Source organism: Sus scrofa, chromosome 15 (genome assembly GCF_000003025.6).
Source record: "Sus scrofa isolate TJ Tabasco breed Duroc chromosome 15, Sscrofa11.1, whole genome shotgun sequence".
NCBI lineage: Eukaryota > Metazoa > Chordata > Mammalia > Artiodactyla > Suidae > Sus > Sus scrofa.
The window spans coordinates 34,667,283-34,694,102 of NC_010457.5; the positions used below are offsets into that span (position 1 = coordinate 34,667,283).

The window sequence follows — 26,820 nt, forward strand, 5'->3', positions numbered from 1 at the left end:
TTAATTACTTAGTGGTTTCAACCTAAGAAGTTAATGTGAAGTTAATAATATTTTGATTATAGCCATCAGCACCGTCAATTCTATATTACAGGTATCTTTTCCCATCTGGCCATGTGTTCAGTTCCAGGACAATCCTGGAGATATGACTTGTACGTGGGAAAGCATCTATGTTATTGTCAATAGAGACAAAGAAGGCAAAGAATAGCAGAAAAGATAGTTCCTCCCATCGAAATGATTATACTAAGAGCTAAATAAATACTAGTCATCACCAGTATTTCTTTCTCCCACTTTTAGAAAGTTTGTGCTGCTAGGTTAAAAAATTAATAAAGTCCAGATAATTGGAAAGTGCTCCTAAATAGATCCATAGCTTCAAGCTTCCTCAAAGTTACTCAGAGAAATGGGGGGAGCAGCAAAGACCCAAAAGTCTGGAGGACGCTGTGGAGAAACACAGAGTGGCAATCATCACACTGAAGCAACTCCTCTTGATGAGGGAAGGTGGGCACGATGCACAGATGAAGTCTACAACCTCTAATTTCAATCCAGTTGAGAGGGATAGAGTAGGATAATTAGTTTGGAAATCCCACTAGGGGGTAAAGACTGAAAGGGAAATTTAAGGGAGTTTGGGAGAATGTGGTAAAGCTAATGGCCACTCAAGAAAAGAATCCAGTAACCTAGCAACAATCTAATCTATCTTGAAGGAAGACCAGGTACATTCAAGTCACAAACCCTGATCGTTAAAACACAAGATGACAGATATGGGGTCTGAATCTTATTACATCAAGTCAGAGAGTTAGGGGTCCTTAAAGAGTAGCGTTTCTCTATGTGACCAAGACAGAAATACAAGGGAAAGGGGAAAGAAATTAGGTGAAAGGGGACATGATACCAAAACCTGAGCTGAATTCCTGCATTTTAGTATGTTACTACCCTTTTACTAATATACAAATGGTTTAAGTAGTGCCATGACAGTGCCAGGTAGACCATATAGGGTCAAAGGAGGAATTTATGATGTAAGCCTTGATGTCTTTCCCAAAATGAGGAATAAGATGGACTTCTCCCCTCCCACTTTTACCTTGATTATAAAAACGTGACCCTCATTGTTCCTAGGGCTGTGCTCCTTTGCCTGCCTGCTTGTATCTCTCACTTGGAGTCCTGTGCCACTAAACTCCGACTGTGCCTATTGCCTTGCTCTCACACTGAATTTCTTCTGCAAGGAGATAAAAGAACTTGAGCTTCTGTAAGTCCTGACACCAGGTGAGAGGTTTTAATTAAAAATGGTGAGTTTGAGTCCTCTCCCTTCCAAGTCAGGGGTAGTGGCTTCAAGTCCCGTCTGAGTGTTAGCTGGATTCAGTCTTATCTGAAGAGTGGTTTCACACTCACATGTGTTTTTTTTGAATTATTTTATTTTATTTTTTGTCTTTTTGCCTTTTCTAGGGCCGCTCCCACGGCATGTGAGCGTTCCCAGGCTAGGGGTCTAATCGGAGCTGTAGCCACTGGCCTACGCCAGAGCCATAGCAGTGCAGGATCTGAGCTGAGTCTGCAACCTACACCACAGCTCACGGCAATGCCAGATCCTTAACCCACCAAGCAAGGCCAGGGATAGAACCCACAGCCTCATGGTTTCTAGTCGGATTCGTTAACCACTGAGCCACGACAAGAGCTCCCTGAATCTTTTAAATTTTATTTAATTTTATTGGTGTATAGCTGACTTAAAATGTTGTATTAGTTCCAGATGTACAGCAAAGTGAATCTATCATGCATAAAAGTATATCCCATGTGGCTCACACTCAAATGTTTTGTTTGTTTTTGTTTTGGGGGGCATATGGACTTTCTTAACTGCCAGTGGAAGATAAGGGGAGTCAGAATTCTGGAAGGAGTTCAGTAACCCCCACCTCAGTGATAAATCTGGTGGTTATAAATTCCAGGAGGCTTGAACTTGCCCCAGGTGTCTTTTGCACGTGAGAATGTAGGAGTGAGTGCTCATAAACCAACAACTGCTCTCCTTGGAAATCCTTAGGTGGAGACAGGAAGCAGTAATGAGGGTTGAGAAAGTGATGAGATGTAACATACAAGTATAACACGGTATCTTTCCTCTGAAGCAGGTAAGCTTAGAAACCTCCACACCTGGGGTGGCACGGAGGATGAGGTCATGGAACAGAACAGAGTGGAGTCCCCCAGGCAAAGGTTTAAGCTCTTTGCTGACAAACCATTGTCAGAAGAAGGATGTGTCAGATAAGATAAAGCAAGAGAGAGATGGAGGAACAACCAGGGTGTGCCTGTAACTCCCCTTGAATGACAGTAAACTCAATTATCCAAAGAGTTTTCAAATTATTTCCTAATCAAGTATCCATGTTCCTCTAAGACTGTAAGACCAGTGTAAGAGCTGGGAAGTGGAGGTTGACATATCCAAGTAATAAAAAAAGATGAGCATATGATGGAAATCCATAGTAGAAGAAAAACAAAGAGGTCAAGACGGTTCACATTTTATCTGCAAGCCAAGCAAACTGGTTTTACAATAACTCTTAGAAACTTTTTAGAGCTTGACATTCTGAAAAGTAGAATTCTAGTAAATAAAACATAACTATAAATTTAATTTATAATGTAATTACTACTAATTTACTTACATACAATATAATTCATATGCTTTCTACTTATGGAATCTTTTAAATGATTATTTTCATGAAAGGGAAACATTGGTTTTCTTACCATGTTGGCACTATTGTAGTTCTATTTTTGCCAAAAGGCTTATAAGTCTTCAACTGCAATTTCACCTACCAAGGGAATTCGAGGCAATTAATCTTCCTTTAAGACACCTGGGTGAGCTTTGTGTCTTAGATAATTACTACCTTTTTCAGGCCTTCATTTGCTTATCTGTCAAATGAAGGAATCAATTTTGATAATCACTAACATAGTTTCATGCTCAAAAACCCTAAATTTAAAACTTCCTAGTCTTGGTAATGTGGTATCATAAAAATTTTTCACCGTTGGGTTGGTGAAGGATTAGACTGTCTTGTATATTTTAAGCATTTTAGATAATTTATTATATAATTTAAATTAGTTATCCATACCAAATAGCTACATTTTTTAACTTTATTTTTTCAGAACTAAAAAATGCTAGATATGGTGGTTATCACTTTTAATTTCTCTTTGTGAAGGCATGATTTCTTCTCACCCTTTATTTTCCCATCCTTTGTCTTCTTCATATTCATCTTTTCCTTTAAAAAAAGGCATTGTCCATATTGATTTATAGTGATTATATTCATAGGGGAGCACTAAGAACACTGCTTAAAACTGGGAGCTACCGATCAAATCTGGTACCACCAGCTCATACACCTGGTATCTTGGACACATACTCAGATCATTTGTGTTTAGTTTTCTCATTAGGAAATTAGCTGTGATGAAGAAAGAGTTTACCACAGAGGGTTCACACACACACACACACACACACGCACGCACATGCACGTGTGCATGTATGTATTTATGCATATAAATGATTATCTTATACACACATGAATCTAATACACATATGTATATATAGATGGATATGCAGATATAACAGAAAAATATTGATGTGTTGTAAGCATTCAAAGGCTATTACTATTAGTTAACCAAACATTCATTCTAAATCTTTCATATACATGTCTATGAATTTTTGTCAATGTGCACTATATCACAATCAATAATTTTAAGCTTAATACCGCTTAAATGGCATGAGATTTTCTTTTTAGGTATAGCCATGTTATGAAACTATAAATACTTCAACATAAATATGTTTCAAACTATTGCTTCTGGTAATGTGTCTAAATTTACTACCTGCTCAACAGAGCACAGAATTAAACAACAATCTAAAACACAGGAGGGGGACTAGGGAAAAAAATCAACATTTAAAATTTATTGTTATCAGCCAAGTACAGAGGTATCCTGAGAAAAGACAGCAAAATGAATGGATGAGGTCACATAGGACTTACTTGTGTAGGTAAGCTGGAAGCCTTGGTCAGTGTCAGATCCATTGGAGTTGAATTCCAGCCACAGGTGGTTGGAGGTGCTGTTCAAGATCAGCCCCACCAGCTCATTTCTCGTGAAGGCCCCCAGTGGACGTGAGGAGCTGTCTTTTCCATCATAAACCTAGGGAGAATTCACAAGTCCTCTTATCACTTAGTTCTCTTTCTCTCTGTCTCTGTCTCTCACTCTCTCTCTCTTTTTTTTTTTTTTTTTTTTTTTTTTTTTTTTGCTTTTTAGGGCTGCACTTGTGGCATATGGAGGTTCCCAAGCCAGGGGTCGAATCGGAGCTACAGCTGCCAGCCTACCCCAGAACCACTGCGACATCAGATCTGAGCCACATCTGCGACCTATACCACAGCTCATGGAAATGTGGGATCTTTAACCTACTGAGCGAGGCCAGGGATCAAACCCACAACCTCATGATTCCTAGTCGGATTCATTTCTGCAGCCCCACGACGGGAACTCCTAGTTCTCTTTTTATGTCAGCAATTTTCATAAGAAATCCAAATTTTCAAAGATACAATTTTATATAGTCCTTTAAAAAGTTGCACAGTTTATAGGAAACTGTATGGATGACACTGCTAAACGACCTTTTTCCTTAAGTTTTATTTCTACCATTAACACTACAGATGAAAGTTTCCATCTGTGTCCAGATCATTTTATCTTCTTCACTTTGAGATTCCTCTGTGTTTATGTCAAATGAAATGCTTATGCATTTGCATTTCCCAGTTCCCTGACCTAGCGTTTCTCTTTCCTTGTTATCCACCCTCAGCAGCTGAAAGGCCGTGCTCAGCGTGCAGGTCTCCTCTGCCATCTGTACAGGCACTTGTCATGTTGTGTTGTCTCTGAGCCTGTGGCAACTTCTGTTTTGAATCGGTTGTAATGAAGGAATCCCATCGAGTCCAAGTATCACTGAGATGTGCTATCTTGCTCTGAGACCCTTTGTGTTTGACTCTGTCCTCGTAGGTGGTACAGTCTGGGTGATGACCCTGGGTACTTGGGAGGCAAGTGCACAGAGCTGGGCTCTGAGTGGATAGCACTGGTGGGGATGCCTTCCCTGGCTTTGCCTAGGTGGCCTCCCTGGGAGGGGAGGCTCAGGCCGCATGTCTCCGTTAAGAGGCTGTCTTGCATCAGCTGTGCTAATGCTGGAGCATGTGGTCCTCACACCCTAGGGGACCTGCATCGAGACCCTGCACAGTCCCGTGAGCCGTCAAGCCTGGGAGGTGAGGTCAGGATGGTGGCCTCTCTGAACCACTGTCATGGTCTGTGGCAAGGAATCACTGCTACGGTCGGGGGCTCACAGAGAGGGAGTGAAAAAGTATCACATCATTTTGGAGAACATCCAGTGTTTCTCGATAAAAGGTCTCTTAACCAAATAAAGGTTACTGGAGTCCTTGGTGGCCTCCCCCAGATCTGCTCATTTCCCTCACTTTCCCTTCTCACACAGATTTCTTCTTCCTTTTCTTCTCCTATCTCTCTTCAGCCACTTGATGGACTTAACACACAAACTCATACACTCCTAAAGGGAGAGAGACATTTTAGAAGAACTCATTTTATGGATCATGATTTGATTTCATTTCAATGACAGACGCGTATACTCTTGTAGGAGAAGCAAATACCCTATAATGTCTCACGGCAGCTAGCAACAGGCTGTGGCTGGATAAATCACTGGCTTAACATAGATTCATTCCACATAGTGAGGTTTCTGACATCCAGATTATAAAGAGTTTTAAATCCAGAGGATTCTGGCTCAAAAATAAAGCTCCAGGCCTCTTCGGCAAGGTCGTAGGTCACAGCATATGCCATGTAATTCCCTGTGATTCATAGAAAGCCGTGGGGATGAGGGGGCATTAAAGCAAATAAACACACACAGAGGATCGGTCTTCAAAGCTCTGAAGCACCCTTGGTCGTCACGCCCACGGTCGCGGCTCGTCTGTGCGCTTCTCAGATATAATAAATTCTACAGGCAGTGCTCAGCCCACAGGGTCCTCACAGCTACAGTCACTAAAAGTGAATTGGTGCTGCACTGAACCACACACTTCTTCAGAACAGTGACTCTGTCATGTTTATCTGCATCACCAGCAGTTAGCACTGGGCTTGACAGCAGACGTCTCAGAATGAAGAAGGAACTGGCCAGCATGGAGCGTGATGCTATCAGCTCTCTCAAGTTGAAAATCTGGGCACAAGTTGCACAAGTCCACAAATGACAACCCAGACAGTACTGGAAGTCAAAAGGCTTGACTTTTAATTCTGGTTAAATTAGTAACAAGTGATTTTACTTCAGTGCAACACCTACGAATGTTTCCTTGCTACAAGCAGCTAGAATCAACCTTTAGAGAACAGCCCTGAAGTCTTGTGCTGGTTCAGGGTTGTAGCTGTTTGCACTACAGACCCTCCTCGGAGCTTGGCTTGTCAGCGATGCCACACGTGCATGTACAGCAGCCAGGGAGTAGATGATCCCCTGTTAGAAACCATCACATGGGAGTGACAATGTGGAAGGACAGAGGCCATCTTTCCCGGTTGTACAGGAGCTAAATTCCCTAGGGCTCTGTTTCCAAAATTAACTTCACCTTCTATTTATATTTCTTGCATGACATTTTCCTCAGAGCTATATTTCTCTTACACAGTTTTCCCATGTGAAACAAGAAAACCATGTTTATGTGTGTGGGAGGGCCTGTGCATAAACTGTGGTCTTCATTATCTGATCATACCGTGTATGTAGGGGCAATGTAAGCAGCATTGATGCCTGGGCATTAAGATAACCTCACCGTGTAGTTCCCGTTGTGGCTCAGCAGTAATGAACCTGACTAGGATCCATGAGGATGTGGGTTCCATCCCTGGCCTCATTCAGTGGGTTAAGGATCTGGCGTTGCTGTGAGCTGTGGTATAGGTCAAAGACGTCACTCAGATCCCAAAGAGGTCCTATGGCTGTGGAGTAGGCCAGCAGCTGTAGCTCTGAGTCAGCCCCTAGCCTGGGAACTTCCATATGCCATGGGTGCATGGCCCTAAAAAGAAAAAAAAAAAGATAATCCCACTTGAAATATTTTTAACACTGAGATATTTATTAGCATATTCAATAAAATAAATACCTGCAAAACATTTAAGCATTTCAAATGATTGACAGTCTCTCTGCAATTAAATGTGGTAAGCAAGTTTTTTTTGACTTTTTGTTATAATCAACAAGTTTAAGCGGCATGCAATCAGAAATGAACCTTATGTGCTTCCTTCCATTCCAATAATATTTATCAGTTTATGTTTAATGCAATATCTCTAATCACTCACCTGCACCTAAGTACAGTTAATTGTTCCATAAAACTTTGCTTGAAAGGCTTACTGACTTCTAACTTTGAGGTTACCAAAGAATTCAGAAAACAGTTCTACAAAAAAATCTCAAATTTCATCATAAAATGCAACTTTAAATCTTTTCAGATGAGTGAGAATGCACTCGTTTTCTACCTGAAAATCAAATCATGTCATAATTGCATGAGTCATACTGACAGCATGAGTTTTCAAAAGACTGTGACAAGGAAAGAACAGCTAGAATAAATCCGCTTTTCTAAGTTGAGGACATTGAGCCAGAGTCAAGGGTGGACTTGGAGAAAGTAAGCACTTGAGTCTGGAAGCTTCTTCTGAGCTGTGCACATAATGTGCAATGAGGTTGGGTAGAACCTGCCAGGGACCGTCCTTTACCCATAGTGCTGACGGAGGACAAGGCTGGAGGGCGCTGAAGTACTCCTCTCAGCAGGCTCTCTGCAGGGCTCCTCAGAGGTCACAGCTTCGAGGGAGTGGAGTTACTGCATCTGAGATAAGCACTGCGTGCGTCCGTGTGGATGCACGTGTGACTGAAGAACCCTAGAACTTTAGAAAGGGGATGAGGAGAGAGACGCCCTGTGGCCTGGACACACAGCTTACTTCCCCCTGGAATGAGCAGATGGATGGCTGGGTGATACCCAAAGCCATGCTCTTTCAAGGTGCCGAGGCTCAAGCTACAAGTGCCAACTCTCAGCCCCTCGACCCAAGAAAGTCCCCAGTTCCCTGAAAAAGGGACAGGAAAGGTGGAAATTATTTCAGAAACCTTAGGGGCTTGGAGGCAGTTGGAGCTGAGATCTTTAGATCCAGTCTGGAATCCGTGTGCTCTGCCAGCTTTGCTGGGGTCCATCTAGCATGTGAGCGGCATGCAGGGTCCTGAAGTCCCCCCCACCCAAAGCAGTTCCCTGGTGTGCTGATGCTTCGAATCCTCTAACTGTACTGACCCTTGCTGCTGGTTCTGTGCGAAGCACACCTGGGGGTCCACAGCTCCAGACTGTCTGGGTGAGATTCTGTCTCCTCCTGACTTGGCTTCTCCAAGTAAGCCTGGCTTTGTGGTCCAGCAACACTGACTGGGCAAAGCACATCAACATCCTCCTGGCTCTGAATGTCCCGATCACATTTATAAATCAAGAGGGACTGGAGAAAGGGCTGGTTTTGGGGTCCTGAAAGCTTTTATAATTACTATTATGTGCTACACACAATGCTAGAAACATCTATCTATATTATATTTAATCCTCAAAATATCACAAAAAGTAGATACCATTGCCTGTTTTCACATACAGGAAAAGTAAGGCTTAAAAGTGTTAAACAATTATGCCTAAGGCAACAACTAATATGTGCTAGATCCGGGATTATAGACAGATATTTCAGGATCCATATACATGTGATACTATAGGCTACCTTCTCAAACCAGTTCAATCAATAAATTGGGAAAAAACTGTGTATATATAAAGATATGTTTATATACATATATATGTATATCTATGTACATAGATATTGTATCTATTCCTTGAGAAGGAAAGATGGAGTCCTACTAAGGAAGATTCTTTTTACCTTTAGAACATCTCCTTCAAATAGCTGGAAGCTCCGCGCTCTGAGATGAATCCCCTTGCCAGCTTCTGTTTCAATTCTATAGATACACTCATGGTTATTATCATAATTTGACGGGAAATTTGGAGACAGTAATGTTCCTTCATTTCCTTTGACACTTGCTCCACATTCAGCTAAAATAAATAGGATATTAAAAAAGAGGATTCAAAAGTGGAATTACTGATTATAATAAATAAAAACTTTTAAAATCATGACAACCCTCTCTTCTCTCAATGTGTGTCTGCTATTAATACACTAGTTTTTATAGATTAGTGGCTTTTTACTGTTTTGTCAATAGGACAGGAAAGATACCCCCACTCATTCAATTTTCAATATTTTCTCAGTTCTTTTCATGGACTGCATCCTGTGCTTATCCTACAGAGAGTTCTAGAATAGAACAGATGTTCCCAAGCACCTGCCTGTATCGCTGGGGGGCCACCAGTTCGTGCCCATTTCTGCCTCAAAAACCAACCCCGCCAGTTCCAAGATGCTGACTCGACAGTGATACTGATGCAGTTTTCCTGTGCTGGTGTCTGTGCCATCACTCTGGGTGCCTTTAAAGGGGATTCCAATGATGGACCAAAGCACTGAATCACCCACGGTCCTATGGTGCCACAGCACTGGTTCGTCTGCCTGTCTTGGGACAGAAGCCCTGCTGGTGGTAGCAAATGTGTCCTCCTCCCCTTTCCCTGATGAAAGGAGAAGGAAATTCACCTCTAGATCCAAACTTTCATAAAACAACCTTTAAGCAGGGTAAAAAACGGAAATAAATATAGCTCTACTTTCTGCTAACTCGGGGAAGGTCACCTAAAATCTCAGCACCAGTTTCCTCACCTCTGAAAGTGAGTGAGTTAGGTTAAGCTCTAAAATTCCATGAGTCCAAAACCATCATAAAATAATAAAGTTTCTGTGTGTGTACGAGTGCATGTGGGTGATGTGTGTGTACCTGTGGGTGTATGTGCACATCTCTGTGTGTACATGTCTCTATGTGTATCTGTCTGTGTGTGCATGTGTCTGTGTGTATTGTATATGTCTAAGACACTTTGTGTGTCTGTGTGTGTGTGACAAGAGTGTTCCATGTGATTCTGCACAAAATAATTTATTGGCCACACTGTGTCAAGCACGGTGATTTTTAAAACTTCAACAAAGGTATGAGTGTGAAGAGTAATGATCCAGCTGAAAACTGAAGATCAGTAAAATGTGTGCATTTTGAACCCAGTGGGTGGAGATCAGTTTAGGGGGTTGCTCCAGGAATTATACAACTTTGGCAGGAGCGCCCTGTGTGCAGGTTGTCTAACTCTCCATCTCTCTGACACCCTGACTCCTCTGACAAGCAGTGGAATCAGTGGCCTCATTAGCCATGTCCCCAGCATACTGGACAGAAGGAAGGAGCTGAGATCCAGGACCAGCTTGTGATGGCTTGTCCCCTGGGTCTCAGGATGTCCTCACATAGCAGATCAGGGAGAAAATCAGGGAGGAAAACATGGGAGCACCTGGTCCACCTGTGCCTCATCTTTCCTTCCATAAGGACTGAAGGCAGGTTTGAAGGGAATGGGAGAGAAGGTACTGAGAAAGAAGCACAGGGAACCAGTCAACTGGATTTTATAACAATAATTTAAAAAATTATAGCTATAGTTACTACTGTGATATATTCACATATTTGTATGTGAATTATAATCATACTTTTTAAGAATCATTTTTATGGTGAGAAAGGGAAGTGGTGGCTCTTTCAGGCTCTGTTTATACTTTCATTCCTGCTCAGGCTGTGATGTGGTCTTTGAATAATGTGGACGTCCTTCCATGTCAGAAATCTCATGATTTTTCAGGAATCCTGAGATCGAAGATACATGGCTTCAACTGTTAAATTCAACAAGCATTTTAGGTAAGTAATCTCCTTGAGAAATGCTAATAATTCATGGGCTTTGTTGCATATTCTTTTACCTTTTCTCTTTCCTAGAGAGATGGTGTTTCAAACACAAAACCCAAACTAAGTGAAAAGAACATCAATACAGCAAGAATCCCCCTCTGGCTTCTCTCTGGATGGAACAACGGTGGTGGTGGGGGGTGCGGTTTCAAACTCTTTAAAGACAATGGACACAAAGAGAATAAGAGAAGAAGCTCATAGAATTCTGATAACCAGAATATGGAACCTATCACAAATATTAGGAATTTTTATTTATAACTGAATTGGACAGTCATCAATAAACAAAACCATTTAAAAATCAAATTTAGGAGTTCTCATTGTGGCTCAGCAGAAATGAACCCGACTAGTATCCATGAGGATGCGAGTTTGATCCTGGGCCTCATACAGTGAATTAAGGATCCAGCATTGCAAAGGGCTGTGGTAAAGGTCACAGACAAGGCTTGGATCTGGCATCACTTTGGCTATGGTGTGGGCCAGCGGCTATAGCTCCAATTTGACCCCTAGCCTGGGAACTTCCATATGCCATGGGTGCAGCTCTAAAAAACCACCCCCCCAAAAAAAATCAAATTTAGCTCTTTTATCTATTTCTTTATAAGTTTGAAAAAAACTTGCTGTTGTGGATGTAACAAATATTGATATAGTGGCAAATACACCATTTTTAGCCTGAGGAAAACTTGGAAGGAATACTTTTATGGTTACGGTAACCAGTTGTGTGTGTCTGTGTTACTGTGTAGTTGACCACATCAGGCCCATTATGTACTGTGTCACTGAACGTCCAGTATGAAGTGCAGGCAGGCTTGGGTCGAACATCCTTTGAGGTGGGCAGGGGATCGAATGGATCATGAGGTTCCTGGGCCACCCTCTAGTTACCATCTGGTCATGAAAAAATGGGTGGTCTTCTTTCTTGACTGAGTGAAGTCAAGGGGATGAAGGGAGGGCTGAAAGACACAGAGGGTAATTAACTGGACAAGTGGTAAGTCCATAGCAGGTTGAACACAAAACATGGAATGAGAGCTTTGCCACTCTGGGAAAGTAACTGTGAAAATTGTCTACAAGGAGTCCACAGGGGTCATTAGCGGGTGCTCCATGGGAAGGGCTCTCCGATGGGTTCCAGCCCAGAGATCCAGGTGCAGGAGCACCTTCTCCTCCTGAGGCAGTGGGACTTCACCTCTGTCTGCCCTGAAGGTTCTGCTCTTGATCTTGCAGGCTGGTCTCCAGTTCTGCTCATGGGTGGATTCCTTTCCTCGGTATACTCACCACTGTGTTTCTATTCCTTTCTTCTCCTGGATACACTTGCCACACAGAGTTTTCTAGTCTAGAGTGTATCTTTTTTTTTTTTATTTAAAAATTTTTTTTGTCTTTTGTCTTTATAGGGCCACACCTGCTGCATATGGAGGTTTCTAGGCTAGGAAATTTTTATTTATAACTGAATTGGACTAATCAGAGCTGTTGCTTCCAGCCTATGACAGGATCACAGTATTGCCAGATCTGAGCTGTGTCTGTGACCTATACCACATCTCACGGCAATGCCGGATTCTTAACCCACTGAGTGAAGCCAGGGATCGAACCTGCAACCGCATGGTTCCTAGTTGGATTCATTTCCAGTGCACCACAAAGGGAACTCCTATATCCTTTTTTTAAAGGTACACTTAGTCTATCAGGATAAGGCTGATGTGTAAGCTTTGCTCATGGTGTAGTGAGTCACACAACTTTCTAAGTTCATTGCTTATATTCACTCTTATAGTTCATACAACAGCCTTATCTTATTAGTCAATAAACCCCATTTTACAAATAAGGAAAGACTAGCAAAGACTAGTTTGAAAAACAAGTGCTTTTCCCAATGTCACACAACAAGTACAGATCCATTATTGATTGTACATGACCTCTACTTGCCTAAGAATAGAATTGTGGACTTCCCCAAAACCCTAATTAATGATGAATACACTTTATGATTAATAATTCATAATATTATTCATAATTATTAATAATGAAACTAGTCTAGTAAATGTTTGTTGTAGAAGAGAGTATATTTTAGGGACTGTTATCCGGATAGGTTACCAATTAACTGAGGTTCTATTTGTTTTCACATTAGCATTTAGGACATCACCCATACAAGTCACAACACAACAAAAAGGTAGGATTAGAAGGTAGAAGGAAGGACTTCACATTTGGATACATGGGAAGAAAAAATTTATCAAATCTGAAGATGTAATTTTACAAGTCTTTTTATGAGGGTTTGGGTTCTGGGATTTCTTTAAAAAGCAGATATGTAATAAGTGGTACTAATTAAGTACAAGCTTACTCTACATAGAAATAACGAGTGGGGAGATTAAGCAGCCAGTTGTAATGATAGTTCTTTGCAGACAAGCAGTATCATTGCTTGATGTCCTAGAAAGATGAGGAAAATACCAATTACCGCATTCCTTCATCTCACTTCATACTTGCCTGGGAAACAAAACCCCAACTAGTGTTAGAGCAGCTATTTCTCATAACCTGAGATGTAAGTAAAATTTCTAAATGGATATGCAATAACAATTTATTCACTTACCATATGTCTATAAGCGAACCTAAACATACTCAGCAAATGCACTTAAATATGGAAGGTTAGAATTCATTACTCTAGAGTATACAATCCAGGTCTTAAAAGAAAATCATTCATTCGGAGTTTCCTCTGCTTGTAGAGAATAAAAACTTTGTACACCCATTCAAAAAAATTCTAAATTCTATTTTAGTACATTGTTTTATGTAATATATCCACATGATATGCATTACTAGTATTTTATTTCTACTTATAGTCTTCAAAGATTTTCATGTAGATCATCATATAATTACTTTTATTTTTAAATCTTGACTTCTACATCTTTCCTCAACTTTAGGTAGTTATTTTTACTTGACACTGTTCTGAAGAACATGTATGGTTGATGTTGGAGCTGTTTTCTGACTTTATGTCCAGATCAATAAGAAAATATGATGTTTCAAAGGCTCAGTGTGATCAGCCATTTGATCTTAAGGGCCTTGGTTCATTCCTGACTTGGTTCCATAATAGGGTGGCAACACCAAAGTTCTGGTGAGAGATGTGGGTGGGGCACACTGAGCTGGGACACATAGTGAAGTCTCAGGTGTGACATGTGGGCTGTTCAGGTGGCCTTACAGATGCAGCAGGGGCCATTTGTAGGAGGTATGATTGCAAACACAGATTGGGCCAGATGGTGGGCATGCATGGATGTCAATGAGCCTGGAGGGTAGGTTCCTATAGAGTCTGTAGCACTGAGGAATCCTGATCAATAGCAGCTTGGAAAAGAGGACATGCACTAAAAGAAAAGGGTGTAATAATGTGAAAATGGACATGTAGACAAATTCCACAATTCCTAGGCTAGAGGAACCTATTGAAAGATCAAATGAGTAATTGTAGGGCCAGTAAAATGCAGTAACACTTTGCCCAGCTGGGTACAGCAATCTGTTTCTCTTTTGGTCTATTTGTCACTTGCATAGTGTTTTTTTACAACTATTATTTCATTAAATAAATGTAACAATTCCATTGAGGTGGTATCAATACAAAATCCATTTTACAGATGAGGATACTGAGTCATAGTCAGGTTAGTTAACTTCCTCAAGATCACATGGGAGGTGGGGGTTGGCAGAGCTGTGATCTGAACCTCAGGTTGTCTGGTATCTGAAGCTGTAATAACTACACTACATTTGTCAAAATACAATATTGATAGTTAACTATACTTTCAGATATTAAATAATCCATGAGGAATACATATGAATGTTGACTCCAAAAGAGTAAGATCGGGAACGTGAAGCAATTGTGGGAAACACTCCTTCTGATCTTAACTGAATGTTTCACAAAATGTCCTGCCATGGCACATGAACACCTGCCTTGGCATCCTGTTTCTGAAGCATTATTAAATTTGTTTCAAGTTAAATCTACTAGTGCAAAAAGAAGGGTGCAATGTGATTTTAAAATGAAAGAATTGAAATGTATCAAAAAGACTGAGGGAGGTGCCCTGAAGCCTGGGACTTTGTCTCATAGGAGGTAACTGAGTGAAATAAGAAGAACAGTAAAAAGCAGGTCTTAAAAAACCTACAAAACTTAAGTATGAGAATTCCAAAAATTCTTTGAACTTGTTTTAGGATATCCATTGTGAATCTCCATTTCTAGAGCAATTAAATGCATCATCTTAAAGTTCTTTCAACAATCCATTTAAAGTGACTTTAAGATCAATGAATATAATTTCCCTTTAAATGAATCATTTGTTCTTTTTTATAAAGAACCTCCTGAAACTGTAATTAAAATTGAATTGTCATTTAGAGTTTTGTAATGGAACTAAACTAATTAAAATCAAATGAACAGAAGAGAAAGGAGTCAATTGATTTTTCAGTTAATTCTTCTGTACAAAAGCATGAACCTGTGAGGCTGTCTTCGCAGAACCGGCTGATGTAACAGAACGCAGACCAGGGGCTTAAAGAACAGTATTTACTTCTCACAGCTCTGGAAACTGGAGGTCCACATCCATAGCACTAACCATGTGATCTGAGACTTAATAAATATCCAGTAGTGATATATATTTTACTGGGGATATTAATGTACTACTTGATTGTAACATAGAGGTGAAAATGTATGCTCTCTCAATCTGCCTACTTATCATACTAATCTGGATTCAAACTCTTGCTGAGGAAGTTGCCACCCTAAAAACCCTAAAAATCAGGAGGCTTGATAACAATAGGGACAGTTCTTAAAGCAAGGGCTGCAAATCAAGGGAGTTCTCAGGCCAGGTGCTCACGAAAAGTTCTATTTACGATCAGGTTTATTAGGAAAAGATAAAATAGCATGCTTATAATTCACTTGGCCTTCCTCCAGGATCACCTGTGATCTTTGGGATGGATTTGCAACTTCGGGCGATGGAGAGATTACTCTTATTTCTGTGATTTTACAGGACAAAAGAGAGACACAGAGTGCTACTGAATCAAACTTTGACATCAAGACAGGAGATTCTGAGAGAACGAATGTATACGAGTTTGACAAGCATCTACCAGATAAGGCACAGTGCTGGATTTGAGGGCTAAGACAGCACCCCCTGGAAAAAAAGAAGGTCAGCTTAACAGGAGAGGCAGAATTGGGAGTTTACTGGAGTAGAGTGGTTTTACTGGAGGGTCTCTCTGCCCAGTGAGTGAGTGAGGGGGTAGAGAGGCATACAGGAGGTGAGCTCAAAAACAAGGAAGAGTCAGCCTGGTGGAAAGGGTGCACACTGCAAGTGAGGGAGTGCCACAGAGAGAGACTCAAAGTAAAAGGGGACCACAGAGGTGTGAGGTCCCTGTGGCCTTCATGTGAGGGCCAGGGCCAGATGCTGGAGAGTGAATAAGCAAGCATGGCTAATCTCTAGACAAATGCCATAATGCTGTGACATTAGCCATTTTCTATAACTTTAAAGGACAGGTTGTAAACCCTTCACATGCTGAGCAATGTGACTGAGTGGCAGGCACCAGACATTGCCTCTGGGGCTGATAAACAGATGCTCCAGATGTGCAGACAAAATTCCATATTTCATCTCAGAGCCATCATAATTCTCTGCTAAACTCCTTATAGAAGCACAGGCTCGGATGAACAATAGCTATAACCCCACTGACTGGGCATCTTAATCTCACCATCCTAGCCTAGTACCTCATTTCAAAGTACCTAAATAAAGACTCCTATTACTTTCTGGAATGCCCTCTTGAATTGCTCAAGAACACAGTGAAAAGGCTAATTTAGCAATAAAATTTCTACAACGCCCACTTAGTGTGAATATGCCACAATCATCTAATCAGAGTTAAAGGAAAAGAAACAGCAGAACGATTATTTAAAATTGTCCCCATCATTATAACAGGTGATACTCACTGCTTTTAAGCAATACAATTGTCAAAGGTTGTGTTAATACAGTGTGGCTTCCAGCTTTTATTTTTCCTTTTGTCCCAGATATATAGTATATGCATATATTTTTTTTTCCTTTTTCTTCATAAATATGCTTGACACGTGCTTTAGTTTCACTCTTCTTCAGTCATGAAATTTTAGAGTGAAAAAGGAGCTGGCTTATCCATGAGACAGCTGCCGAGGTGGCGGTTCCCAACCCCCCACCGGCTAGAGGAGTGGCTGCTGTCCAGCGCTTTGTCCCCTTGCCTTGCCCCACTGGGCCCCGTGTCCTGACCACACCAGCCCTGCCCCCCTGGATGAATGAAATGAAAGCGTGTGACCACCTACCCACACACCTTGGCAGAGGTGCACTCCACACACGGCGGCCCCCACCCAGGCACGTAAGCTTGGTTGCACCTTCTAAGCGATACCCTGGGAAGCAGGAAAACGTCAGCGAGTCCCCGACTCCAAAGTGGAAACCGATTCTTCTGCTGAAGGCAGGCACGCCGGGGTCATCGCAGGGCTCAAGGTCATACTCTGGGACATGGAGAGACAGAGTGCATTGGTGGGGACCTGGGCAAACACTCAAAAACAATTTAGCAGGAAGAAAAAGTGCTATTATTTTAAAAATAAACCAATATATTTTTTCCAGACTCTACTGTGACTGTCCTATGGTTTTTTTTTATTTTGTACTACAAGTTCTCTCATGGAAAATGGAATGAATTAGTTTCCAAAAAAAGAGATACATAATATTGTAATAACATGATCCATTCAAAGTGGTCACTTCAACAGTATGAAATTATTTTAGTGATACATCTAATTGTTGAAATGAGTTACTCTGCTCTTCTTAAAGGTGTTTTGGACAAACAAAACCTGATGAAACACCAACTAAAAGCAGTATCACCAGGTATGTTTGTTTGTTTGTTTGTTACAGGATGGAGAGCTTATCATAACCAATTTCACCCCCCAAATAACTCCTCAGTATGGAAGAGCAAAAACATTTCTCTATTTTTCAATTTATAAAACCATGGTTTATTGACATGTAATGGAAAATATTCTGGAAACTGCTAGAAATGTCTGAAAACTACTCAGAAAGTACTAAATTTAGTAAAAAAAAAAAAAGAAAAAGAAAAAGAAAGACAAAGAAAGAATGATGTTTGGTATATTGCTTCATTTGGGGATCAAACGTCCAAGGTCCAGGTGCCAATAACCACCTTTGTATTTGTCTCATTCTTTTTTTTTTTTTTTTTTTTTCCCACTGTACAGCAAGGGGGTCAGGTTATCCTTACACGTATACATTACAATTACATTTTTCCCCCAGCCTTTCTTCTGTTGCAACATGAGTATCTAGACAAAGTTCTCAATGCTATTCAGCAGGATCTCCTTGTAAATCTATTCTAAGTTGTGTCTGATAAGCCCAAGCTCCCGATCCCTCCCACTCCCTCCCCCTCCCATCAGGCAGCCACAAGTCTCTTCTCCAAGTCCATGATTTTCTTTTAGTGCCGACTCTTCCGAGTCTTGATACATGAGCACAATTGCACTTTGATGGTCTTGCAGGTCAATCCTTCAGTCCCTCCTTGTTCCTTCTTACAGCTTCCGCAGCACGTAATGACCAGTGTTTAGTCAAACAGTAACAAACGGCAAGCTACAGGCCTAAGGGAACACCACTAGGGACTGGAATGGTGGAAAGAGGTTCAAAGAGGGTAAAGTGTCATTTAAAGGAGGAGCATTGTTACAGTGGGGGGGGGAGCAAAAAACAGTTTTTCATATGATGGTGGGAAAAGTGTGCTCCTCTTTCTGAAAAAATATTGCCTCCACTTTCTGATGTCCAACTTTCCAGTTTCTTTCAGGTTCAAACTCTAAAGCGTGGATTCTGTACTCTCAATGAACAGATTAAACCCAACCTGCTTTTTGCGCTCAATATTTCTCAATTTTAATCCATCTTTTCTCTTCCCATCATCCACGAGTTTAGTCACTGGCATCCCAAACCTACATGAAGAAGAGCTCTTGGCCCCAATTTTTCCCTCATCTCATTCAACTTATCGGCCAACATCTGAGCTCCATTCTACATTGTTTCTGCCCCATTCTTCATCTGGGTAAAAAATCTGCTCTGGATCCCAAACATATTCAAAGTACTCTGGGCCACTCTGGAAATACACTCCTTAACTTGACTTATTTTCAGCATGACCCAGTGAGGAAAAGAAAATAGACTATATGATTTAACTCAACAACTATTTATTTGTCATACCAAAACATAATGGCAGACTCTCTAGGAAATACTAAGAACTGCCACAATCCGGGGAGCTTTATCTTCATCTAACAGATGTCATTTTCCTCCTAAGTATCTACTGTGTACCCAACTCAAATCATATCTTTGCTTTCATTTCTTTAAAAACAATGGGAAACTCTTCACAAATAGGATAATAATTTGATATTATTTTATGCTAGATTTACTGCATTATACAGAGAAACACTGTGATTTTATGGTTCTCTGTTTGTATATATTTTTATTTCATATTTTGAAAGGTGTCCTCTGAAAGATTCCTACTAGAACAGGAAGCCTGACCTAACCTTTGACATTATAGTTGTGTTAGTTCTACCCTCCTACATCAGGTCATATAAAGGTTCTTGTATCAATTGTCCTTTACTGGCTATTACACACTGTTTGTTTGCACTGTGTGTGTTTCCAGGTATTCATCCAATAGAAGAAAAATTCATTCCATCTTCCCTCCGACTCAAACATTTTGCCCTTAGAATGGACTTTCTTTATCTTTCTTCATCAATTATCTTGTCTCACTCACATGAGCACACAACATGTGTTACAGGGCCCATTTTCAGAATGCGATACCCAAACCAAACCAACCAACCAACAAACACTTTCATGACCTCACAGGCACTCAGCCACCACACCGTGTTTCCGGTGACCTTTAGCACCCACTTTTAAAAGGAGATGTTTCCACAAAGTCTTTTCCAAGCCACTCTTCAACCTACCAACCTGGGCTTCCCTCCAAACAGCCCTGACCAGAGCTACCACGACCTCCATGTGTGAACACACTGGTCAGTCCTTGGTCCTCTCCCTATTTATACAGTGGAAGCCTTCTTCCTCCTAGAAGGGTTTTCCTTTCTTAGTTTCTGGGAAACTCTACCCTCCTAACTCATGCTCCCACATTCTCAGTCCGTGATTTGAATCCTCATCTCTGCATCAAAACAATGTGCCCTGGACTAACAGAGAATCTTCTTTCTTTGTAACCACATTCACACCAGAGCTTATCAGCCCCATGTCTTTAAATTTTGTCCATTTATTGATGACCTTCAATCTTATTTCCTAATTTGACCCTCTTCTGTGAATTCAAGACTCTTGAAAATCCCTCTTGGATATATACCTAAAATTTCCCACAGCAAAATATTGCCTTTTTCCTCCCAAACCTGCACCAGTGCTCATGTTTCCTCATTCACAGAGGTGAAGACCTTGGCCCCATGTGCATTTCATACACATTCAATCCAGCCTGTCTGGTCTGCTCCACTCCAGCACCAACACTGTGGCCTCACCTCCCATCACCTCCATGTGACCGAAGATCTTTGTAATGAGATGGGACATTACTTAGAAGGAGCTTTGAAAAAGATCATATCATGTCCATCTCTGTTTAAATGCTTCTAATGACTTTGCATAACACTCACAATTCACACCCAAGGTACTTAGGTGATCTTCTTAATTTCTGGGCTCTGCCCAGAGTGACCTCTTTCTGTAACCCCAAACCTGCCAGCACTGCCCATTCTGGCTCTTCCTTTTTGAGGAGCAGCCCCCTACCCAGCCTGGTTCACTCTTTCAGTTCTTTGCAATCAAGTGTTAGCTTATCAGATATACCCACTCTGGCAACTCTCTACAGGTAAGCATCTGTTAGGTCCTTCACCATTTTATTCTTTCTGATAACTTTTCCATTACTATCTCCCCCACTGGATTATAGGCTCCATGAAGGCAGGCCTTTGATTTTATTCCTTGCTGTATTTCCAGGGCCTACAATAATTTTTGACATCTTATAGGTGATCAGCAAATATTAATTTAATTTAAAAAAAATAATGAGTTTTCTGAGGTCTTTCCAGGCATTGATGATGCAACAAGACACATGAACAGGGCTTCGTGGTGCAGTGAAGTGGACAAATGCAGAAAGTAACATTCAGAATCTGGTCCATGAGCAGTGTTATAGGAAGATGGGAGAAGAGGTTCCGCTGAAGAAAGAGTAGGGAGACTGTGGGGAAGAGACAAGTCTTGGTCTGGGTGGAAGAGTTCTGCCTGGTAAAGAATAAAGAAAGGCTTTCAATGAAGAGAAAACCATATCTGCAAAGGCACTAAGTTGTCTAGATGTTCACTATATGAATAGAATGACCAGGGAATTATGTGAACTCACAGAAAGTTGGCATTCAAAGAGTACACTCATGGGGAAGGAAGGCTAAAAAAACTAAGTGCACACAGAGCAATCAGCAACTGACACTCAAGACAGGAGGGAAGGTGGACAGCTCGACCTAAACACAATTATAAGGACTTCTTTTCCCCCAATATTCATTCCCATTAGAAGCTGCAGGGACACTGGCTGGGAGACATAAGTGAGAAATGCCCCTTTAGTAAGTCTTCTAAAAAGGACAGAAAGAAACTGGATGAACAAAAGAAAAAATTCAGATATAAAAGCATACTGATTTTATACAAATATCAGAAAAGTCTCCAGAAAGGTAAAGACTTCATTCACAGAATAAAGTTGCTACTTATTTGATCATAAAGAATAAACTCCATTGTATTAGTGTTACTGGAAATTGTTCACAGCCCAGTTTCAAGGCAAAATGCCTACAAATGAAATTATTTCTTTAGCATATCCAAAGAATACATTCACACAAGAATCAGCTTTGCAATCAAAGGTGTGTTTGGTTTTTAAAAGGTCTGTCTGAGCTTGTGTGTGACACAGTCTAGATGAAAGTGCTTCTTTTTGCAAGCTTTACAGTTTTCTATGGGTTGTGTGCAAATGAATTTACTAAAAACAAATGCTGCCACTTTAGTTTTAACATCTAAAAATACTCCCCAAAAGAGCTACAAAGACCTAAAAAAGTGTGTTTTGCTGTCCTGTTGTTTGCTTGCCTGTTTGTTTAGGGAATTTAAGGAGTAAGTCAGCATCAGAACTGCACTCTGACCATTGTAAACAAAAGACTCTTTGTAGCTGTGTGTTGGGAGTGATGGAATTGAGGTGGAGGTTGTGCAAACAGGTAAAATCTGCAAAGACTCATGGGAGATATCTCTAGAGCAGACCCACAGATGCATTGCTGCTCTGCTGCCTTCTTTCGAGCATTCTGCTCAAGTTCATTTTGGATGGTGATGAAAGCTAGAAGAGGAGAGACTGGAGGTCTCACAGCGGTACTAACTGGGATACACCCGGGGAGAAGAGAGAGAGTGTATTAGCCTTAGGAAGATTCAAATCTTTGACACAGAAAGTGGCCAATTTCACGATTACCACTGATTACGGCAAATTTCTAAGAAATCAAGCAGTCTAAGCCTGTCTGAAAAGCTCCATTAGTGCAGTGAAATACCAGGAAAAATCAACAAAGTCAAAGTAAGATAAATGGCAGTTGGTCATAATTACAGGGAATATAAGACAATTCAGAGCATCTTAAAATCCCTAAGAAGTCTTTTTTTTTTTTAACAATATTTCAACTTGACAATGACACCTCAATGAAGCAAAAATGACAGGATTTCACTTTATATATTAATGATCATGCAAAAGTTAGTACGTAATTATCGATCACTTAGTGCCTACTCTGTGTAGATATTGGAATGGAACTGTCCTGATGTGAAGGAGGAGCACAGAAACCCTTCTACCCAGAGTCTTAGCTTCAGAGCAGGGGATAAAATAAATACTCAGATATTTTAACAATGCATCTGAATAGTATCACCAAACATTATTAAGGAATTAATAGAACTTAACAGTAGAAGGAACCACTTGTGATTATGGGACTCAGGCACCACCTTATGAAAATTACATTAGCTCTGGGCAATGAGGAATGAAGTGGAAAAACACTTTCTTCTTCAAAGCATCGTATACACAAACGGAAAATGATTTAATTGTTTACCCCCTCAGTAATCTTAGAGCAGTGATTCCCTCTGTTGGCTGGGGTTATATCCGAGACTCTGCAGGAGATCACACTATGCTGCTTATTGAACATCGTTTATGGGATTAGATTTAATCTCCTACATATCTGACCAGTTAAACGTTTGCAATGTTTTTTTTTTATCTCATCTGTAAAAATATGAGTATCATTCTTAGCATCATTCTAATTAAGCAGTTTAATTCATACAAATAATGTCTGAAACAGAATAAATCCCTCACAAATAATATCTATGTTTTATAATTAAAGTGTTTCTTAATTTTGGAGTAACATTTTGTCATTGTGTATGATAGCATTAAAGTCAACAAAAGCTCAGCCTCGACGGACTGTGTGTGTTCACACTTTTTTTTCACCCTAGAGGTACTTCTCAGGGCAAATAGTGCTGTCTCCTGGAAGGTAGGATCCAAAATAATCAGACAACATCTAATTCTGAGTACGTCCCCCAAGAAGGACAGTTTCCTCAGAGATGTGGATAGAACTGATGACAAGAGGCTGAGAAGACAGCAATACTAGCAAATTTTCGGGGATGTGAATTAAGGAAGGATGTGGGACAAATGGTCACCTGTAGATGCCAGGCAGCTGTCCTTGCATCACCTGGAGGGAGGGCTCCTCCACCCCAACTCCAGCTGCTCACTGGTGGGCCCTTTACCTATGAACACACACACACACACACACACACACACACACACACACACACACACTCACTCATTCACATAAATGGTACAGTCATTGCCAGAGAAGAGAAGATGCCAACATACCTGAAAACGTGATGTTGAAGCCCTCGTAGGAAATGGAGAAGTCTGATATAAACCGAAGCTGGGCGGTGAAGTTTCCGAACAAACCTGCCTTAATGGTGTGAGGCAGCACTGACCCAGTGAGCCTGGCCACTGGCTCCGTGAAGCTCCCATCTTCTGTGATCAGTAAGTAGTCATGGGAGCTCTCCAGGTGAAAGGTGTGAAAGATCATCTGCACTCCTGAGAGACAGGGATGGAGACAGTGAGAGAGACAGACAGCGAGACAGAGACAGAGAGACATAGAGAGGACAGAGACAGAATGGGAGAAATAGAGAGGAGACAGAGACAGAGCCAGAGAGGACAGAGACAGAGAGAGACGGAGAGACAGAAGGCGGGAGAGGGTGTAAAAGGGGACATCGATAGAATTACAGTTGGGGAAAATAATTTCTTCTGGGCTTAGAGACATTTGAGTCTTGAATCAAAATATAACTTTAATATACACCCTTAATTTTGAAGTTTGAAAGAAAAATAAATGGGTAGAAAAAACTGGTTTTAGAAATGAAAGAAAGAATAAACAGCAAAAAATTAATTCCTAAGCATACCTACATACAGAGGTAGATAGAGAGTGTCATAGGGACGTAGAGATAGGTATAGGTACAGGTACAGATAGAAAATACGAGTAAAACACAGCAGGAGGTTTACAATGGACAGTACACAGGCCCTTAGGGAAAGCATTTGTCCCTGAGGATCAAAGGGCCAGTAGCATTCCCATTTTATTACACACATGTCTTTTAGAAAAATCTTAGCTTGGAGGTTTAATATATAAACGTGTGCCACTAAGGGAAGACTATTTTGAAATCATAGTTTTATGTGGCCTTTGTGTATATGTTCCATAGTAACTATACCCACAAAGTACTATTTCTGAAGTCCTATAAATAATGAATAAAATTAACCATTAATAGGTTATTTTTACTACAAATACTTATTTTTATGATGGCAAAACCTTCATCACTCATAATTTGTTTATTCTTAATTTCCTTCAATGCCAAGTTCTTCTTAACATGCCTTTATTATGGCACAGTGTACTATGGCCTATGTAATCAAATATGTCAATTTAACATCAAGTTGAGTTCAAATCTAAGTGGAAAGACAAAATCCACATGATGTTACTGTGATCAAAATTCCAAATTACCTTTTGAAAGTGTAGTCATACAAAAAAGACCCAGATACAGTTCTAAATCCATTGTTTATAAACTACATTTCCTACACAAAAAGCATTTTTTTCCTGGTTTTCACTCTACTTCTTTATGAGGATAATGAATTCTACTCCAAAAATCAACATTGGATTATGTGAAGATTAATTATTCATTATGTATAATAACACCACATACACTTAAAACACAAGGCAAATACAAGAATATATACTAGATTTAGCATGGAAATGAATTTAGACAATTTCTTATTTCCTTTTATTTAAGAAATGCTCATATTTATTTATTGCATGCCTCTTCTCCTTACCATTACACCTAATTTTCAAGCTTATATTCACGTGCATAAATTCAAGTGATCAGACCAAGAGAGAGTAAAACAAGGAATCTACTTTTTCTTGAAATCACTGATAAAGACCATTTTTTTCTAAAGTCTTATTTAAAAATCAAAATTAACAGCTGAAATGTATGTGAGGAAATGAGTTATTTGACTTGTTCACACATGAATATTTTCTCTCTGTTCCCTAGTTTGTACCTAGTTAATTGTGTTGTATATTTGAAATCTATATAATACACTTACCCTTTCCATGAGACACCTCAATGGTCCATGTGCAGTTTAGGGAGTTTGGGTAAAAATCTGGAAACCCAGGAGAAAGAACTGTTCCACTCTTTCCATGGATGTAGCCTCCACAGAGGGCTTAAAATAATAAGGAAATATTACTGCACTGTTAAAGCTTCACAATGATTACTACAATAAAATACTTTTATAACAACATTCAGTGTGCACAAGGACTAAAAGAATATTTAATATGATCTCCATGAAAAACAAAACAAAACAACTTTATTTTACTTGCAATATGCCACCTCAGATACAATGTCCTAAATCACACAAAACCTAGAAAAACAACACAGAGTGATGTATAACTGCTGAAGTAGAACCCTCCTGTGTTGGCTAACCCTCCTGGGTCCCAACTTGACTGGGTCACAGGTAGTCAGACATTTGGTGAGACATTATACTGGTGTGTCTGTGAGGATAAGCCTGGGTCCAGTTAACACTGGAACCCAGGGGTTCCATAAAGCAGACTTCCCTCCTCAGCATGCAGAGGCCTCGGCCAACAGGTGGAAGGCCTGAAGGGGTTGAAAAGGCTGACCGTTGCACAAATGAGATGGAACAGCCCTGGCCTGATGGCTTTCAAATGGGAACATCAGCGTCTTTCATGTCTTCAGACTTGAACTGAAACATCAGCTCTTTCTGAGTCTTGATGCCATTAGTATTCTGCAAATGAAATTTACACCATTTCCCCCTCAACCCATGCACTAGGTCTCCAGGCTGGTGACTACTGATTGAGACTCTATTACGTTATTCAACTCCTTATAATAAATCTTTCTCTCTCTATATATATACACAGAGAGATGATAGATATATAGACATAGATAGATAGATAGATAGATAGACAGATAGATAGATAGATAATCTTATTGATTCCATTTCTCTAGAGTTGCTTGTCTTCTTAGAAGCACTTCATTGAATTTAAATCCTTTACAACAATATATGACCTGTTAAATAGGCCTCAGAGGCTCATTTTTGAAGGAAGAAAGAGAAAATCATACATGATCACTTGAAAGGAAAAGTCGTGACATCTAGGGAATCAGTGTAACATGGAAGTTTAAGTGCTCAGCCTGAGGTCAGTAAGTGATGAGTTCAGATGCTGACCAGTCTCTGGCTCTGTGATCTTTGACAAGTGGCCTGCCCTCACTCCTTTACAGTTGTTTTATCTTGAAAATGAAAAGAGTGATAAAAGCTATCTATTAGGGTAGTGTGTATAATGACTGTCCTTATAGAACACAATTTAGAGAGTCTCATATGTACTAAACACCCAAAATGTTAGCTATCAATTATGACTAACAGGTGTTAGATCATCAAGATACCAATAATTTAAAATTTGAATAAAATCTATATACCTTAATTTTGCAAACATTTCAACAGTGATACATTCTCATGTGTGTCTTTCTTTT

General features: G+C 40.3%; 1 protein-coding gene and 1 long non-coding RNA gene across 2 annotated transcripts in view; one reads left to right on the plus strand and one right to left on the minus strand.

The window, feature by feature from the left end:
- CSMD1 (CUB and Sushi multiple domains 1) overlaps positions 1–26,820 on the minus strand; it is a 1,882,041-nt gene that overhangs the window by 305,561 nt on the left and 1,549,660 nt on the right. The window contains 5 exon segments of the mRNA XM_021075826.1: positions 3,966–4,122; positions 8,863–9,032; positions 17,064–17,252; positions 23,621–23,836; positions 25,385–25,501. Of these exon segments, the coding sequence (XP_020931485.1) occupies positions 3,966–4,122; positions 8,863–9,032; positions 17,064–17,252; positions 23,621–23,836; positions 25,385–25,501 (849 nt within the window).
- On the plus strand, positions 1,165–11,201 carry LOC110257103. The gene is made up of 3 exons (XR_002339327.1): positions 1,165–1,251; positions 10,661–10,780; positions 10,856–11,201. It is a non-coding gene; the product is annotated as an uncharacterized LOC110257103 (long non-coding RNA).